The sequence below is a fragment of the Oncorhynchus keta genome, chromosome 16, assembly GCF_023373465.1.
Source record: "Oncorhynchus keta strain PuntledgeMale-10-30-2019 chromosome 16, Oket_V2, whole genome shotgun sequence".
Taxonomy (NCBI): Eukaryota; Metazoa; Chordata; class Actinopteri; order Salmoniformes; family Salmonidae; genus Oncorhynchus; species Oncorhynchus keta.
This window is the reverse complement of record NC_068436.1, coordinates 20,675,476-20,695,332: the sequence shown is the minus strand read 5'-3', so window position 1 is coordinate 20,695,332 and position 19,857 is coordinate 20,675,476. Positions and strand designations below refer to the sequence as shown.

The 19,857-nt window shown below is 41.6% G+C and overlaps 1 protein-coding gene across 1 annotated transcript; it reads left to right on the top strand.

Moving 5' to 3' along the window:
* Nucleotides 1–327: 327 nt before the first annotated feature.
* Nucleotides 328–1,997, top strand: LOC127908035 (CD209 antigen-like protein C). Its single transcript, XM_052465021.1, has 5 exons — nt 328–552; nt 656–952; nt 1,050–1,192; nt 1,316–1,419; nt 1,627–1,997. The coding sequence occupies exons 1-5, from the start codon at nt 414–416 to the stop codon at nt 1,757–1,759; spliced, it is 816 nt and encodes a 271-aa protein (XP_052320981.1). The 5' UTR covers nt 328–413; the 3' UTR covers nt 1,760–1,997.
* The last annotated feature ends 17,860 nt before the right edge of the window (nt 1,998–19,857 follow it).

Genomic DNA, 19,857 nt, shown 5'->3' with positions numbered 1-19,857 from the left:
TTAATCTCTTGTCACACCACTCTAATCATAGACTGTTCTCTCTGCTACCGCATGGCAAGCAGCACCAGAGCACCTAAGTCTAGGTCTAAGAGGCTTATGAACAGTTTCTACCCCCAAGACATAAGACTCCTGAACGTCTAATCAAACGGCTACCCAAACAATTGGCATTACCCCCGTCTTTTATCCAACATGTACATATTACTTCAATTACCTCGACACCAGTGCTCCTGCACACTGACTCTGTACCGGTACCCCCTGTATATAGCCTTGCTATTGGTATTTTAATGCTGCTCTTTAATTATTTGTAATCTTTTTTTTTTTTTTTCTTAAAACATCTGTTGGATACGGCGCATGTGACAAATGCAATTTTATTTTATTTATTTGTCCCAATTGTGAATGATACAGTAAAACACATGACCAAATATCATACTTTAATCATGTGTGATTCAGTACATTTTCAGTGGTGGAAGAGACACTCTGGAGTTGCTGCAGTGTGTCTGGGGCTGCTGTGTGTTCTCCTCCTGGCTGGGATCATAGGCCTGTCTGTCTACTGTAAGTTTAGTATGTTTTTACTGAGACTTAAGTAGCCTACTTAATCATACTTACTCATTAATGGTGTGGTAGTTACATGTTTGATTAACTTTTCCTTTTACAGATGGAGTCACTGATCATCACACCTCAACAGAGAGAGAACAGCTACAGACCAGTTACAACAACCTGACTAAAGAGAGAGACGAGCTACAGACCAGTTACAACAACCTGACTAAAGAGAGAGACCAGCTACAGACCAGTTACAACATCCTGACTAAAGAGAGAGGCCAGCTACAGACCAGTTACAACAGCCTGACTAAAGAGAGAGACCAGCTACAGACCAGTTACAACACCCTGACTAAAAAGAGAGACCAGCTACAGAAAGAGAAAGATGATGTCATGTCAAAGTTATCTAATCTGAGTGAGTTCACCTAATAAATGATGTTTTGTGTTGTGTTTGTATTCTACAATAATATGTGCAGAATAATAAGATGGGAATTCATGTTATTGTCTTGTAGAACAAACCAGGCCAGAAGGCTGGCATAAGTTTGAATCCAGTTGGTACTTTCTGTTTACTGAGGCTAAAACCTGGGAAGAGAGCAGACAGGGATGTCTGAAGAGAGGAGCAGACCTGGTGATCGTAAACAGTGATAAGGAACAGGTGAGAGAGATATATGGCGGGGGGGGGTATGATCAAACATGCCTTGGTCAGTAATGTATCTTCCAGTATTTAACACATGCAGCCTATAGTAGTTGACAATATCAGTATCTTTCTCACCAACAGGAGTTTCTCTTAGGCCTTACTATGAAAGCCTGGATTGGTCTGACTGACTCTGTTACTGATGGGACCTGGAAATGGGTGGACGGAAACCCACTGACCACCCCAAGGTAAGAGACTACTGCTCTAATAACGCTGACCACCACAAGGTAAGAGACTACTGCTCTAATAACACTGACCACGTCTCTCTTGGTTTCCAGTCTAACTCTGTGTTGTTCATACACTAGGTTCTGAGAGAGCTTCCAGTCTAACTCTGTGTTGTTCATACTCTAGGTTCTGAGAGAGTGGTCAGTCTCACTCTGTTGTTTCTACTGCAGGTTCTGGCAGAGTGGACAGCCTGATGGTGGTGGGTTGGAGGACTGTGCGTTGTTCTCTCACAGTTCACCAGACCAAGGAAAATGGCATGACTATCCGTGTTCATCTAACCATTACGGGGTCTGTGAGAAATAGTTATTTCACTATTAATTATGATGTTGATTGTCACTGAAAGTCATGATACCAGCTACAGAATACAGAAAGTATTCACAGCCTAGAGTTTTTACACATTTTGTTGTTTACACACTGAATTTGTAAATGGATTAAATTGAGATTTTATTGTCACTGTCCTACACACAATAACTCATAATGTCAAAGTGGAAATATGTTTTTCTTTTTTTTTTTTGAATACAAATTAATAAAAGATTTAAAGCTGAAATGTCTTGTCAGAAAGTATTCAACCCCTTTGTTATGGCATACCTAAATATGTTCACGAGTAAAAATGTGCTTAACTTTGACACATAATAAGTTACATAGACTGACTCTGTGTGAAATACAGAGTACAGTATCTTCATTCTCTTCTCTAAATCTAAACAACAAATATTTGTTATATTTTTTTCTCTCTTCCTCATTCTCTTAATTTTCTTCTTCCTCCTCTGTCTCTCTCTGACACTAAGGCTACTTTCTCCTCTCCTCCCATCTCCTCTCCTCCCGTCTCCTCTCATCCCATCTCCTCCCGTCTCCTCTCCTCCCGTCTCCTCTCCTCCCGTCTCCTCTCCTCCCGTCTCCTCCCGTCTCCTCTCCTCCCGTCTCCTCTCCTCCCCTCCCGTCTCCTCTCCTCCCGTCTCCTCTCCTCCCGTCTCCTCTCCTCCCGTCTCCTCTCCTCCCGTCTCCTCTCATCTCCTCTCCTCCCGTCTCCTCTCATCTCCTCTCCTCCTGTCTCCTCTCCTCCCATCTCCTCTCCTCCCATCTCCTCTCATCTCCTCTCTCCTCTCCTCCCATCTCCTCATCTCCTCTCCTCCCATCTCCTCTCTCCTCTCCTCTCCCCCCATCTCCTCTCCTCCCATCTCCTGTCTCATCTCCTCTCCTCTCCCCCATCTCCTCTCCTCCCATCTCCTCTCCTCCCATCTCCTGTCTCCTCTCCTCTCCTCTCCCCCCATCTCCTCTCCTCCCATCTCCTCTCCTCCCATCTCCTCTCTCCTCTCCTCCCATCTCCTCTCCTCCCATCTCCTCTCCCCCCATCTCCTCTCCTCCCATCTCCTCTCCTCCCATCTCCTCTCTCCTCTCCTCTCCTCTCCTCTCCTCTCCTCTCCTCTCCTCTCCTCCCCTCTCCTCTCCTCTCCTCTCCTCTCCTCTCCTCTCCCTCCTCTCCCCCCATCTCCTCTCCTCCCATCTCCTGTCTCATCTCCTCTCCTCTCCTCCCATCTCCTCTCCTCCCATCTCCTCTCTCCTCTCCTCCCATCTCCTCTCCCCCATCTCCTCTCCTCCCATCTCCTCTCCTCCCATCTCCTCTCTCCTCTCCTCTCCCCCATCTCCTCTCCTCCCATCTCCTGTCTCATCTCCTCTCCTCTCCTCCCATCTCCTCTCCTCCCATCTCCTCTCTCCTCTCCTCCCATCTCCTCTCCCCCATCTCCTCTCCCCATCTCCTCTCCTCCCATCTCCTCTCCTCCCATCTCCTCTCTCCTCTCCTCTCCCCCCATCTCCTCTCCTCCCATCTCCTGTCTCATCTCCTCTCCTCCCATCTCCTCTCCTCCCGTCTCCTCTCCTTCCGTTTCCTGTCTCCTCTCCTCTCCTCCCGTCCCCTCTCCTTCCGTTTCCTGTCTCCTCTCCTTCCGTTTCCTGTCTCCTCTCCTTCCGTTTCCTGTCTCCTCTCCTTCCGTTTCCTGTCTCCTCTCCTCTCCTCCCGTCCCCTCTCCTTCCGTTTCCTGTCTCCTCTCCTTCCGTTTCATGTCTCCTCTCCTCCTCACCTGAGTTGAGAAACACTGCATTATGATACTGATTCTAACCATATTTTATTGATCTGTTTAGAGCTAGGTACTCCTGATCTAGGATCATGTTATCGACCCAAAATCCTAACCTTAGACATTATGACGAGGAATGTAAACTGACCTGATATCTGTGTCTAGAGGCAACTTTATCCTGCTCTTTTATGGCCCTGTGGTAAGAAGGAGTATGTATTTACTAGATGTATTTACTAGATACAAATAGGCTTCTGTTTTCCCCCTCTGCTAATCTCAAATGGCACCCTAGTCCCTATTCAGTGCACCACTTTTGACCAGGGCCTATAGGGGAGAATAAGATGCTGTTTGAGACATTGGATCTTTGTCTCCCTCTACATGATGACTGTTATAACTACATCTGTCTGCTGGAGGTTCTGAAGGATGGAAGGATCTACGTCTGTGGCTCCTACGCCTACAATCCCCAGTGTGCTTTCATAGTCAGTCATGTTGTCTCTCTGTCTCTTCTCATACTCTACACCTATATTATAATTATTATTATTATACTCTTCACCTATATTATTATTATTATACTCTGAACCTATATTATTATTATTAGACTCTAAACCTATATTATTATTATTATACTCTAAACCTATATTATTATTATTATACTCTACACCTATATTATTATTATTATACTCTAAACCTATATTATTATTATGATACTCTACACCTATATTATTATTATTATACTCTAAACCTATATTATTATTATGATACTCTACACCTATATTATTATTATTATACTCTAAACCTATATTATTATTATTATACTCTACACCTATAATATTTGTATTAGTATTATTACTGTAATGGCTTTCTTCCTGGGAAGGAGAGGACCAAAGCGCAGCGTGGTGAGTGTTAAACATCTTTAATAAAGTGGAATACCGAGAACACTACAAATATACAAAACAATAAATGTGAAAACCGAAACAGTCCTGTGTGGTGAAAACAAACACAGACACGGAAACACACAAGAACTATGGTCAGAACGTGACAATTATACTCTACACCTATATTATTATTATTATTATACTCTGCATCTATAATATTATTATACTCTACACCTATATTAGTATTATTATTATACTTGTAACGGCTTTCTTGCGGAGAAGGAGAGTCGGACCAAAATGCAGCGTGATGATGATTCATGATATTTTAATGAAGGAAAAAACTATACATGAAGAAACTACAAAATAATGAAATGTGAAAACCCGAAACAGCCCTATCTGGTGCAAACACAAAGACAGGAACAATCACCCACGAAACACTCAAAGAATATGGCTGCCTAAATATGGTTCCCAATCAGAGACAACGATAATCACCTGCCTCTGATTAAGAACCGCCTCAAGGCAACCATAGACTTTCCTAGACAACCCTACTCAGCCACAATCCCAATAACCTACTAAAACCCCAATACAAAAACACACCACAAAATAAACCCATGTCACACCCTGGCCTGACCAAATAAATAAAGAAAACACAAAATACTAAGACCAAGGCGTGACAATACTCTACACCTATATTATTATTATTATTATTATACTCTACATCTATAATATTATTATACTCTACACCTATAATATTAGTATTATTATTATACTCTACACCTATAATATGATTATTATACTCTACACCTATATTATTATTATTATACTCTACACCTATAATATTAGTATTATTATTATACTCTACACCTATAATATTAGTATTATTATTATACTCTACACCTATAATATTAGTATTATTATACTCTACACCTATATTATTATTATTATTATACTCTACACCTATAATATTAGTATTATTATACTCTACACCTATAATATTATTATTATACTCTACACCTATAATATTAGTATTATTATACTCTACACCTATATTATTATTATTATTATACTCTACACCTATAATATTAGTATTATTATACTCTACACCTATAATATTATTATTATTATTATACTCTACACCTATAATATTATTATTATTATACTCTACACCTATAATATTATTATTATTATACTCTACACCTATAATATTATTATTATTATACTCTACACCTATATTATTATTATTATTATACTCTACACCTATAATATTATTATTATTATACTCTACACCTATAATATTAGTATTATTATACTCTACACCTATAATATTAGTACTATTATACTCTACACCTATAATATTAGTATTATTATTATACTCTACACCTATAATATTAGTATTATTATACTCTACACCTATAATATTAGTATTATTATACTCTACACCTATAATATTATTATTATTATACTCTACACCTATAATATTATTATTATGATACTCTACACCTATAATAATATTATTATTATACTCTACACCTATAATATTAGTATTATTATACTCTACACCTATAATATTATTATTATTATACTCTACACATATAATATTATTATTATTATGATACTCTACACCTATAATATTATTATTAATATACTCTACACCTATAATATTAGTATTATTATACTCTACACCTATAATATTATTATTATTATACTCTACACATATAATATTATTATTATTATACTCTACACCTATAATATTATTAGTATTATACTCTACACCTATAATATTAGTATTATTATACTCTACACCTATAATATTAGTATTATTATACTCTACACCTATAATATTATTATTATTATACTCTACACCTATAATATTATTATTATTATACTCTACACCTATAATATTATTATTATTATACTCTACACCTATATTATTATTATGATACTCTACACCTATAATATTATTATTATACTCTACACCTATAATATTATTATTATTATTATACTCTACACCTATAATATTATTATTATACTCTACACCTATAATATTATTATTATTATGATACTCTACACCTATAATATTATTATTATACTCTACACCTATAATATTATTATTATTATACTCTACACCTATAATATTATTATTATTATACTCTACACCTATAATATTATTATTATTATACTCTACACCTATATTATTATTATGATACTCTACACCTATAATATTATTATTATTATGATACTCTACACCTATAATATTATTATTATTATGATACTCTACACCTATAATATTATTATTATACTCTACACCTATAATATTATTATTATTATGATACTCTACACCTATAATATTATTATTATACTCTACACCTATAATATTATTATTATTATGATACTCTACACCTATAATATTATTATTATACTCTACACCTATAATATTATTATTATTATGATACTCTACACCTATAATATTATTATTATACTCTACACCTATAATATTATTATTATTATGATACTCTACACCTATAATATTATTATTATACTCTACACCTATAATATTATTATTATTATGATACTCTACACCTATAATATTATTATGATACTCTACACCTATAATATTATTATGATACTCTACACCTATAATATTATTATGATACACCTGCTAGATGCTCTTTAACTGTTGTGGTGAAACACATGTTATTCATTCAGTTCATGTATTTAGTTGACAGGCTTACACACATGATGTTCACGTCACAGGAGGCGGGACCTTAAATGGGGAGACGAGGCTCGTGGTAATGGCAGGAGCGGAATCAGTGGAACCATATCAAATACATCAAACATATGGTTTCCATATGTTTGATGCCATTCCATTTGCTCTGTTCCAGACATTACTATGAGCCATCCTACTGGAGTGGCAGGTAGCCTAGTGGTTAGAGCGTTGAACTAGTAACCGGAAGGTTGCTAGATTGAATCCCTGAGCTGACAAGGTAAAAATCTGATGCTCTGCCGCTGAACAAGGCAGTTAATCCCCGGTAGGACGTCTTTGTTAATAAGAATTTGTTCTGAACTGACTTGCCTGTAAAAATACATATATTTTTTACACATATTTTACATTTAAAATAGCCTCAGCAGCCTCCACTGATTCACATACTAAATATAGACTGTGTGTGTGTTCAGGACCCAGTGACTTTTGCCCTAGTGAAGGAAGAAGGTGACACAGTTGGGAAAGGGAAGTGTCCTTATGATCCCAGACAACGTCACACTGCAATTACTGCACGTTAGGCACACAAACACGCTGTCGTGGAAATTTCCTTAATTACCAAATGATGAGAGCAAATCACACACCAGTCAGAGTTATGCTTAATCTTCACCTTTGACGTTCAACGGTTCAGTATCTCTAATGAAAAGTTGAGAGTGGTCAACATAATGGCAAATGGGATCCTTTATAGCAAAGATCCACCCCCCCTAGACGACATGACAAACCACAGGTCTTAGGAACTTACACAAAGAAAGACTTTACTTCAGAGAGGAATATCCCCTTGTCAGACAGAGTTGGCTATAAATTATCGTTCAGTTTGGTCTCCTAAACAAAGCTTTTATCTCGTCCTTGGTACAAAATGGTACCAAGACATTACCCCCACCCTATGATATATATCAAATTGTCATTTAGATAGAACCAATTCTAAATACAATCAATCCTGGACAAGCTCACGGAGAGGAGAGTGAGGCTATAGGTCAAGATAGGGGCAACAATAGAGGGAGCATAGAATTACATTTACATTTAAGTCATTTAGCAGACGCTCTTATCCAGAGCGACTTACAAATTGGTGCATTCACCTTATGACATCCAGTGGAACAGTCACTTTACAATAGTGCATCTAAATCTTAAAGGGGGGGGGGGTGAGAGGGATTACTTATCCTATCCTAGGTATTCCTTAAAGAGGTGGGGTTTCAGGTGTCTCCGGAAGGTGGTGATTGACTCCGCTGTCCTGGCGTCGTGAGGGAGTTTGTTCCACCATTGGGGGGCCAGAGCAGCGAACAGTTTTGACTGGGCTGAGCGGGAGCTGTACTTCCTCAGTGGTAGGGAGGCGAGCAGGCCAGAGGTGGATGAACGCAGTGCCCTTGTTTGGGTGTAGGGCCTGATCAGAGCCTGGAGGTACTGAGGTGCCGTTCCCCTCACAGCTCCGTAGGCAAGCACCATGGTCTTGTAGCGGATGCGAGCTTCAACTGGAAGCCAGTGGAGAGAACAGAGGAGCGGGGTGACGTGAGAGAACTTGGGAAGGTTGAACACCAGACGGGCTGCGGCGTTCTGGATGAGTTGAAGGGGTTTAATGGCACAGGCAGGGAGCCCAGCCAACAGCGAGTTGCAGTAAGTAATCCAGACGGGAGATGACAAGTGCCTGGATTAGGACCTGCGCCGTTTCCTGTGTGAGGCAGGGTCGTACTCTGCGGATGTTGTAGAGCATGAACCTACAGGAACGGGCCACCGCCTTGATGTTGGTTGAGAACGACAGGGTGTTGTCCAGGATCACGCCAAGGTTCTTAGCGCTCTGGGAGGAGGACACAGTGGAGTTGTCAACCGTGATGGCGAGATCATGGAACGGGCAGTCCTTCCCCGGGAGGAAGAGCAGCTCCGTCTTGCCGAGGTTCAGCTTGAGGTGGTGATCCGTCATCCACACTGATATGTCTGCCAGACATGCAGAGATGCGATTCGCCACCTGGTCATCAGAAGGGGGAAAGGAGAAGATTAATTGTGTGTCGTCTGCATAGCAATGATAGGAGAGACCATGTGAGGTTATGACAGAGCCAAGTGACTTGGTGTATAGCGAGAATAGGAGAGGGCCTAGAACAGAGCCCTGGGGGACACCAGTGGTGAGAGCGCGTGGTGAGGAGACAGATTCTCGCCACGCCACCTGGTAGGAGCGACCTGTCAGGTAGGACGCAATCCAAGCGTGGGCCGCGCCGGAGATGCCCAACTCGGAGAGGGTGGAGAGGAGGATCTGATGGTTCACAGTATCGAAGGCAGCCGATAGATCTAGAAGGATGAGAGCAGAGGAGAGAGAGTTAGCTTTAGCAGTGTGGAGCGCCTCCGTGATACAGAGGAGAGCAGTCTCAGTTGAATGACTAGTCTTGAAACCTGACTGATTTGGATCAAGAAGGTCATTCAGAGAGAGATAGCGGGAGAGCTGGCCAAGGACGGCACGTTCAAGAGTTTTGGAGAGAAAAGAAAGAAGGGATACTGGTCTGTAATTGTTGACATCGGAGGGATCGAGTGTAGGTTTTTTCAGAAGGGGTGCAACTCTCGCTCTCTTGAAGACGGAAGGGACGTAGCCAGCGGTCAGGGATGAGTTGATGAGCGAGGTGAGGTAAGGGAGAAGGTCTCCGGAAATGGTCTGGAGAAGAGAGGAGGGGATAGGGTCAAGCGGGCAGGTTGTTGGGCGGTCGGCCGTCACAAGACGCGAGATTTCATCTGGAGAGAGAGGGGAGAAAGAGGTCAGAGCACAGGGTAGGGCAGTGTGAGCAGAACCAGCGGTGTCGTTTGACTTAGCAAACGAGGATCGGATGTCGTCGACCTTCTTTTCAAAATGGTTGACGAAGTCATCTGCAGAGAGGGAGGAGGGGGGGGGAGGATTCAGGAGGGAGGAGAAGGTGGCAAAGAGCTTCCTAGGGTTAGAGGCAGATGCTTGGAATTTAGAGTGGTAGAAAGTGGCTTTAGCAGCAGAGACAGAGGAGGAAAATGTAGAGAGGAGGGAGTGAAAGGATGCCAGGTCCGCAGGGAGGCGAGTTTTCCTCCATTTCCGCTCGGCTGCCCGGAGCCCAGTTCTGTGAGCTCGTAATGAGTCATCGAGCCACGGAGCGGGAGGGGAGGACCGAGCCGGCCTGGAGGATAGGGGACATAGAGAGTCAAAGGATGCAGAGAGGGGGAAGAGGAGGGTTGAGGAGGCAGAGTCAGGAGATAGGTTGGAGAAGGTTTGAGCAGAGGGAAGAGATGATAGGATGGAAGAGGAGAGAGTAGCGGGGGAGAGAGAGCGAAGGTTGGGACGGTGCGATACCATCCGAGTAGGGGCAGTGTGGGAGGAGTTGGATGAGAGCGAGAGGGAAAAGGATACAAGGTAGTGGTCGGAGACTTGGAGGGGAGTTGCAATGAGGTTAGTGGAAGAACAGCATCTAGTAAAGATGAGGTCGAGCGTATTGCCTGCCTTGTGAGTAGGGGGGAAGGTGAGAGGGTGAGGTCAAAAGAGGAGAGGAGTGGAAAGAAGGAGGCAGAGAGGAATGAGTCAAAGGTAGACGTGGGGAGGTTAAAGTCGCCCAGAACTGTGAGAGGTGAGCCGTCCTCAGGAAAGGAGCTTATCAAGGCATCAAGCTCATTGATGAACTCTCCGAGGGAACCTGGAGGGCGATAAATGATAAGGATGTTAAGCTTGAAAGGGCTGGTAACTGTGACAGCATGGAATTCAAAGGAGGCGATAGACAGATGGGTAAGGGGAGAAAGAGAGAATGACCACTTGGGAGAGATGAGGATCCCGGTGCCACCACCCCGCTGACCAGAAGCTCTCGGGGTGTGCGAGAACACGTGGGCGGACGAAGAGAGAGCAGTAGGAGTAGCAGTGTTGTCTGTGGTGATCCATGTTTCCGTCAGTGCCAAGAAGTCGAGGGACTGGAGGGAGGCATAGGCTGAGATGAACTCTGCCTTCTTGACCGCAGATCGGCAGTTCCAGAGGCTACCGGAGACCTGGAACTCCGGTAGCCATCCTCCTCTCCCGGATTGGAAAAGTAGAGAGTTACTGGCACACAGACACAGTGGAGCAAAACATATGTTTACACATGATGACACCTTGACCTCTCCCCTCTCTGCGGCCCAAGCAACTTAGTCCTGACAGAGAACAGATAACTGCTAATGGCCACCACTATAGTACAAGAAAATACATTCTTATGAGAAATAACTCATAAGCATATCATGAAAATAAAACATCCTATCTATGTTACCCAACTAATTCTGATTAATCCCCAACATGCCCCTCTCAAGGGACTCAGTCCCTTCTGAAGAATCAGAATAGTAACATGGCACCTTACTAACAGTAGTTGCACAGTATATAATACAATTAAAAAAACCAATATTCAAAATTGAAAGATAATAAATAATCAAATCCCTTCAATGTACAGTGCCTTGCGAAAGTATTCGGCCCCCTTGAACTTTGCAACCTTTTGCCACATTTCAGGCTTCAAACATAAAGATATAAAACTGTATCAACAACAAGTGGGACACAATCATGAAGTGGAACAACATTTATTAGATATTTCAAACTTTTTTAACAAATCAAAAACTGAAAAATTGGGCGTGCAAAATCTTTCAGCCCCTTTACTTTCAGTGCAGCAAACTCTCTCCAGAAGTTCAGTGAGGATCTCTGAATGATCCAATGTTGACCTAAATGACTAATGATGATAAATACAATCCACCTGTGTGTAATCAAGTCTCCGTATAAATGGACCTGCACTGTGATAGTCTCAGAGGTCCGTTAAAAGCGCAGAGAGCATCATGAAGAACAAGGAACACACCAGGCAGGTCCGAGATACTGTTGTGAAGAAGTTTAAAGCTGGATTTGGATACAAAAAGATTTCCCAAGCTTTAAACATCCCAAGGAGCACTGTGCAAGTGATAATATTGAAATGGAAGGAGTATCAGACCACTGCAAATCTACCAAGACCTGGCCGTCCCTCTAAACTTTCAGCTCATACAAGGAGAAGACTGATCATGGGCCTCTTGGCTGCATCTCTGATCACTCTGGATGAACTGCAGAGATCTACAGCTGAGGTGGGAGACTCTGTCCATAGGACAACAATCAGTTGTATATTGCACAAATCTGGCCTTTATGGAAGAGTGGCAAGAAGAAAGCCATTTCTTAAAGATATCCATAAAAAGTGTTGTTTAAAGTTTGCCACAAGCCACCTGGGAGACACACCAAACATGTGGAAGAAGGTCCTCTGGTCAGATGAAACCAAAATTGAACTTTTTGGCAACAATGCAAAACGTTATGTTTGGCGTAAAAGCAACACAGCTCATCACCCTGAACACACCATCCCCACTGTCAAACATGGTGGTGGCAGCATCATGGTTTGGGCCTGCTTTTCTTCAGCAGGGACAGGGAAGATGGTTAAAATTGATGGGAAGATGAATGGAGCCAAATACAGGACCATTCTGGAAGAAAACCTGATGGAGTCTGCAAAAGACCTGAGACTGGGACGGAGTTTTGTCTTCCAACAAGACAATGATCCAAAACATAAAGCAAAATCTACAATGGAATGGTTCAAAAATAAACATATCCAGGTGTTAGAATGGCCAAGTCAAAGTCCAGACCTGAATACAATCGAGAATTTGTGGAAAGAACTGAAAACTGCTGTTCACAAATGCTCTCCATCCAACCTCACTGAGCTCGAGCTGTTTTGCAAGGAGGAATGGGAAAAAATTTCAGTCTCTCGATGTGCAAAACTGATAGAGACATACCCCAAGCGACTTACAGCTGTAATCGCAGCAAAAGGTGGCGCTACAAAGTATTAACTTAAGGGGGCTGAATAATTTTGCACGCCCAATTTTTCAGTTTTTGATTTGTTAAAAATGTTTGAAATTTCCAATAAATGTCGTTCCACTTCATGATTGTGTCCCACTTGTTGTTGATTCTTCACAAAAAATACAGTTTTATATCTTTATGTTTGAAGCCTGAAATGTGGCAAAAGGTCGCAAAGTTCAAGGGGGCCGAATACTTTCGCAAGGCACTGTAAGTATTCACCCTTCAGAAACTGAGTTTACAATGTTTATACCATAATGCAGACTTGCACCTGTTTAAACATATAGAATAATGCATTTGTTGAGTAAAAATGAAAATAACAAAACATATAAATGCTTCCAAAATTACAAGAGAACCCGTGTCTTAACACAGGCATCATTACAACCTATAGGACAGTCATCCCTCTAAGTCCTCATGCTTAGAATTGGGTTCCCCACTATCAGAGATATAGTCAGGAATAGAGAATAGGTCAGGGAAATCATTCATATACAGTGAACCCTCTCTATCTACACTGTCCAGTGAGAATATTTCACTGTGTTCACCTGATTGTTGTCCATCGATCTCAGATTCCTCATCTAAACCTACTTCATTTGCAAGCAAGGGCATAGTAAGAACAACATCAACCACTTTATTAAACAATTTCTTCACACAAATGATAATTAGCAACAGAGCAATCAGTAATATTAGACCATAGATGAACCAGTGGAAAATGGTCGCAGCCCAAGCACCAAACACTGACTGAACTCATCCTAACGGATTCCAGTTGATGTCAGGCTGGTGTTCCCTTCCGAGAACACCCCTAATCTCTTTCAAATGTTCCACTACAATAGTCAAATTGTCATCTCCCTGGGGTATAAATGTACAACAGTGATCTCCTATAATTTGACACACCCCTCCTTCACGTGCTAGCAACATGTTAAGTGCCACCCTATTTTGTGTTGCCATGAGTTGAGTGGCTTGTAATTTTGGTCTTATCATAGAAAACCCTGCAGTGGTCAAATTTACCAGGGATTCCAAATGATATCCGAGCCTATCCAACTCATGTGCATTCTCCGATGCCCCATACCAGGGGATTAAACCACGCCAGAACTTTTCCAATTTCGAGGATCGTCGAGAGTCACTAGGGACATTATTGTATTGCGAGATGTCCCTCTTAATTAGTCCTAACCTGCTTGGAATAGAGGAATTCGTTTTATGCATTACCACAAGGGAGATGTTTAGTTTACCAAAAATACAACACCCTGTCCAATTTGTGGGTAGGTACAGATAAGCTTTATCACCACAAATCCAATAATGATCAGTAAATGTTGTCGAGCCAAATTGATGAGGGGAACGATTGTCAGTTTCAGCATCAATAATGGTGTCCCACCCTCAGTCTAATGGGGTATCCAGAGCTGCATGTTCCCTTCTTCCAGCTACATCCTATTGGGAAAACACTATAATTGACCCATGTTGACATTCCCAGATAGGATTCATTCAATTGTGGTATGGAAATATTGCTTGGATTGTGACAATGACAGGTCCTAAATGGGGTTCGCCGGGGTTGGACTTGAATATCGCCTTGGTTAGAGGACAACATTACAGCATAAGGATGGATGAACTGGATGAACTGAAACATTTGATCCAGGCACACAAAATGGCGGACGGAAGACAGGGTGGTGCGGTGCCGCTTCTCATTCGAATGCTGTAATTCTATCTAAACCATCAGGTGTACGCCGACCCCAGCTAAGTAACTCATGCAAAGAGTTAAAGCACAATTATGTGTTTTATCTCCAGTACTTTGCCATGATTGTCAGGTATGTAGCTGCTCTACTGATAATCTCAGTTCGTCCTTGCTGGGATGACACACCAAACACATTGGTTCACCGTTCCACGGGAGCGGACAGTACACAGCATACCACAATGTTCTGAATAATGGCCAAGTCTACCTCGCTCCTTATTCTACTGAACCGCTTAGGCGTAACAAACACAAGTCCAACATTTATTGGAAACTGTTAAACTACCTGTTCACTACCCTCCTGCTCTCCGGGGATGTACAACTCAATCCTGGGCCCAATATCACCGAGCCAGTGATACACACCGGAGTGGAGAGCGGTGGATGGCCTCATCCACTGGTCGTCACCGCTGTGGAGGTGGGTGAGTGCTATGGTCCTATGGTTTCTCTCGACTCACCCGGCTCCAGGATAGATTTTGACTCTTCAAACATACCAGAGTCGCTATATGCGATCCCTGACTCTGCTTCTGGTACGCAAGCTATTTTAATTAGTTCCCCGCATCCAGTGCAGGCGGGAGGGATTGTTAATTGTGCTACCGAACTGCCCCTAATCAAAACTAAACAAAACGGCCTAAACCCAGCCGTCAGAAAACACAGAAAATTTAACTTTTTTCAATGTGTCAATCACTCTCGAGTCATCTGGGACCCACGAGCTAAGCCCAAGGGACTACTAGGGGGGCACTTGAACATTCGTAGTGTCATTCCAAAAAGTGATCAAATTCAACATCTACTCACAGACTCCAACCTTGACTTTCTCTGCCTCTCAGAGACATGGCTCCATAAACACTCTCCATATGCTGCTTTGATTGTGCCTGGCTACAATGTTTTCAGGAGAGACAGGATTGAAGGAAGAGGAGGGGGTGTGATGATTTACATTAAAGAACATATCCGATGTAAACAAATTGAGTGGTCATGTGATAATGAACTAGAATGTATCGGCCTGAACGTTACACTGTCTCCCCAAATGTCTTTTACCCTCATTGGAATGTATAGGCCACCTTCCACCAAAAGTGTGTTTTTTGATCAGTTTAATACCATGCTTAGGGAATGTGATTTTGGGAAAGAGGTCATCTTAATGGGAGATTTTAACATTAATTATCAAGACAAGTGTTGTAGGAAAACCCTCAAACGGATCACTAATACCTTTGACCTTACACAGCTAGTTAAAGGGGAAACCAGGGTGACTTGTTGCTCTAAAACACATATTGATTTGGTGTTCAGTAATAAACCGGAGAGAGTGACTAAATCATTCAATATGGTTACTGGGCTGTCTGATCATAATCTGACACTTATAGCCAGAAAGCTGTCTAAGAGCAGGTTTAACCTCTCTACTGTTAGAAAGCCGGATCAACTCAGAATACCTAAGAGTGAATTAAACTATTTTGAAAAAGCAATTAAGGGAATAAACTGGAATGATCTCTTGTCCTATACAGACGTGGAAGCTGATAGTCAGGTTTTTCTATCCACAATCCAGACTACAATAAATGGCTTCCTAAAGAAAATCAAATCCAAACCTGGCCAAAAGAGCACTCTTCCTTGGCTAAATGGAGAAATCTGGAAATTGATGAAAGAACGAGATTATGCTCTAAAAATAGCCCTAAAATCTAAATTAGAGCATGACAGACGTAGGTTTACCATGTTGAGAAATAAGGTGATGAAAGAAATCAGACAGGCCAAGGCAAACTTTTTTATTAACATAATTGGTGAAGCAAAGGGAAATTCTAAATTGATATGGGAGAATCTAAAAAAGTTAACAGGGAAAGACCATAGTAACACTGCAAAAAGACTAGAAATCACGGTGAATAACAATCTAACACAGGATGCAGTTGAAATAGCAATAGCCTTCAATTCTACTTTATTGACTCTGTCAGGTTACTGACACAGAACCCCTCCACTGGTTTCTTGGGCTCAGTGCTAGTGAATGACACTCAACCTGTCTTCATCATAAGGGAGGTTTCTGAGTCAAAGGTGAACAAGGTGATTAGCTCACTAAAGAACTCTAAAGCCAAAGATGTGTTTGGGATGGACTCTACCTTTCTTAAAAACTACAAAGAGTCACTCATTGGCCCCATTACTAAGGTCACCAACACATCTATTGGTCTCGGTGTGTTTCCAAGGGTATGGAAGTCGGCCATAATAACGGCCATCTTTAAATCAGGCGACCCTGCTGACGTGAGTAACTACAGGCCCATTAGTATACTACCTGTGGTGTCAAAGGTTGTTGAAAAGTGTGTAGCAGAACAACTGATTGCCCACCTCAACAACAGCCCCTTCACATTATGCAGTTTGGCTTCAGAGCGAAACACTCCACAGAAACGGCCAACTGCTTTCTTCTGGAAAATGTGAAGTCCAAGATGGACAAAGGGGGTGCTGTTGGGGCTGTGTTTCTGGACCTAAGGAAGGCTTTTGATACTGTTAACCATGAGATTCTCATCACAAAATTGTCCAAGTTCAACTTTTCCCCTGATGCCTTGAGATGGATGAAATCATACCTTGAAGGCAGAACTCAGTGTGTCAGAGTGAGCAATGAGCTGTCGCCCACTCGTAGCTATGATGTGGGCGTGCCCCAAGGGTCAATACTGGGGCCCCTCCTGTTCAGCCTGTACATTAATGATCTGCCTTCTGTCTGTACTTCTGGTCTGAAGTTCAAATGTATGCAGATGATTCAGTGATATATGTGCATGCAAAGAGCAAACAACAAGCTGCACAAGAACTCACTACTGTAATGGTCCAGGTTACAAAGTGGCTCAGTGACTCGTGTTTGCATCTCAATGTGAAAAAAACTGTTTGCATGTTCTTCACAAAGAGGGCAACAGATGCTACTGAGCCAGATGTCTATGTGTCAGGGGAGAAGCTCCAGGTGGTATCCGATTTTAAGTACCTTGGCATCATACTTGATTCCAACCTCTCTTTTAAAAAGCATGTGAAAAAGGTAATTCAAATAACTAAATTCAACCTAGCTAATTTCCGATTTATAAGAAATTGTTTGACTACAGAGGTAGCAAAACTGTACTTCAACTCTATGATACTCCCCCACTTAACCTCTTCAGTCGACTCTCTACTTTTTCGAACATTCTGTTAAAAATCGCATTTCAGCGCCCTGCTACTCATGCCAGGAATATAGTATATGCATATGATTAGTATGTGTGGATAGAAAACACTCAGGCGTTTATAAAACTGGTTAAATCACGGCTGTGACTTTAACAGAACGTGCGTTTCATTGAAAAGTGCAGGAAAATCTGATCACTGAAAGTGGAAAAATATATCCATCCGCCGCTTCAACCCATTGTTATGGGCGAAAGACATTAAATAGGGCTGAGGTTGCAGTACCTACAGCTTCCACACGATGTCAACAGTCTTGTCATTTGCCTAGGATTTGTTTCTCGGTCAAACGAACAAGAGACAGCCCATTTCTTCCGGTCTCCGACCGGATATTTTGGTTGAGCAATACACGGACAGTATTTCAAGACGGACCCCTATAGAAAACACTTCGTCTCTTGATTAATTTGATTGCTTATTAACGTTTACTAATACCTAAAGTTGCATTACAAAAGTATTTCGAAGTGTTTTGTGAAAGTTTATCATAGATCGATATCTAGGCTATATATGGACCGATTTAATCGAAAAAAAGACCCAATAGTGATTATGGGACATCTAGGAGTGCCAACAAAGAAGATGGTCAAAGGTAATGAATGTTTTATATTTTATTTGTGCGGTTTGTGTAGCGCCGACTATGCTAATTATTTTGTTTATGTCCCCTGCGGGTCTTTTGGGGTGTTACATGCTGTCAGATAATAGCTTCTCATGCTTTCGCCGAAAAGCATTTTAAAAATCTGACTTGTTGCCTGGATTCACAACGAGTGTAGCTTTAATTCAATACCCTGCATGTGTATTTTAATGAACGTTTGAGTTTTAACTAATACTATTAGCATTTAGCGTAGCGCATTTGCATTTCCAGAGCTCTAGATGGGACGCCTGCGTGCCAGGTAGGAGCAAGAGGTTAACATACTGCTTGACTAGTTAGGCCCAAGCTTGCTGTACAACATTAAAACCTATTCAGTCTGTCTACAAACAGGCTCAAAGTGCTTGATAGGAAGCCCAATAGCCATCATCATTGTCACATCCTTAGAAAGCATGAGATCTTGAGTTGGGAAAATCTTGTGCAATACACCGACGCATGTCTTGTATTCAAGATCCTTAATGGCGTGGCTCCCCCTCCACTCTATATTTTTGTTAAACAGAAAACCCAGACATATGGCAGCAGATCCACAAGGTCTGTATAGTTCCCCTAAGGAAAAGCACCTTTAGTAAATCTGCATTCTCTGTGAGAGCTTCCCATGCCTGGAATACACTGCCATCAGACACACATAACTGCACCACATATCACACTTTCACAAAATGCTTGAAGACATGGCTAAAGGTCAATCAGATATGTGAACATGGTCCCTAGCTGTGTGTTGCCGTTTTCCATGTTGTCTGTTGTCTGTAGCTTGTGAGGTGTGGAAACACTTTGTTGCTTTTATGAATTTTGTCTTGCTGCTTTTTGTTCTATGTTGCTCTGTCTGTATGCTACGTCTTGCTTGTCCTATGTTGCTCTGTCTGTATGCTATGTCTTGCTTGTCCTATGTTGCTATGTCTTGCTTGTTCTATGTTGCTATTGTCTATATTGTAATTGTTTTTAATAACCTGCCCAGGGACTGCGGTTGAAAATTAGCCGGCTGGCTAAAACCGGCACTTTTACTGAAACGTTGATTAATGTGCACTGTCCCTGTAAAAATAAAAAATAAACTCAAACTCAATAGGTTCTGGTACACGGGATCGAGGTTCTAAGATGATTCTACTACACCAATGTGAACAATCAAATCCCCCCCGTAAATCTTTTGTTGATGACAAATGACCATTAATGCATTTATCCCTCAGTGTTCTACCTAGTGAAGGTTGACCCCCTGTGTTCTCATTGGACAAGAGCACCTCTAGTGCACATAGAGTGTCTTTAATGCTGACCTCTACTGAATACTGTAAGAATGGGGAGATCGCAGAATGTGGAAACAAGCTACATACATAACAGGAGGTATTTCCTAACATCAGTTCAGTCTTTACTGTATAGTTAAGCAGTGACCACCAA

Excerpts from the sequence above, each read along its gene's own strand:
- LOC127908035 (XM_052465021.1), top strand. The coding sequence starts at position 414 with ATGACCAAATATCATACTTTAATCATGTGTGATTCAGTACATTTTCAG. Across the intron at positions 553-655 it reads CATAGGCCTGTCTGTCTACT|ATGGAGTCACTGATCATCAC; the intron begins GTAAGTTTAGTA and ends TTCCTTTTACAG. Across the intron at positions 953-1,049 it reads GTCAAAGTTATCTAATCTGA|AACAAACCAGGCCAGAAGGC; the intron begins GTGAGTTCACCT and ends ATTGTCTTGTAG.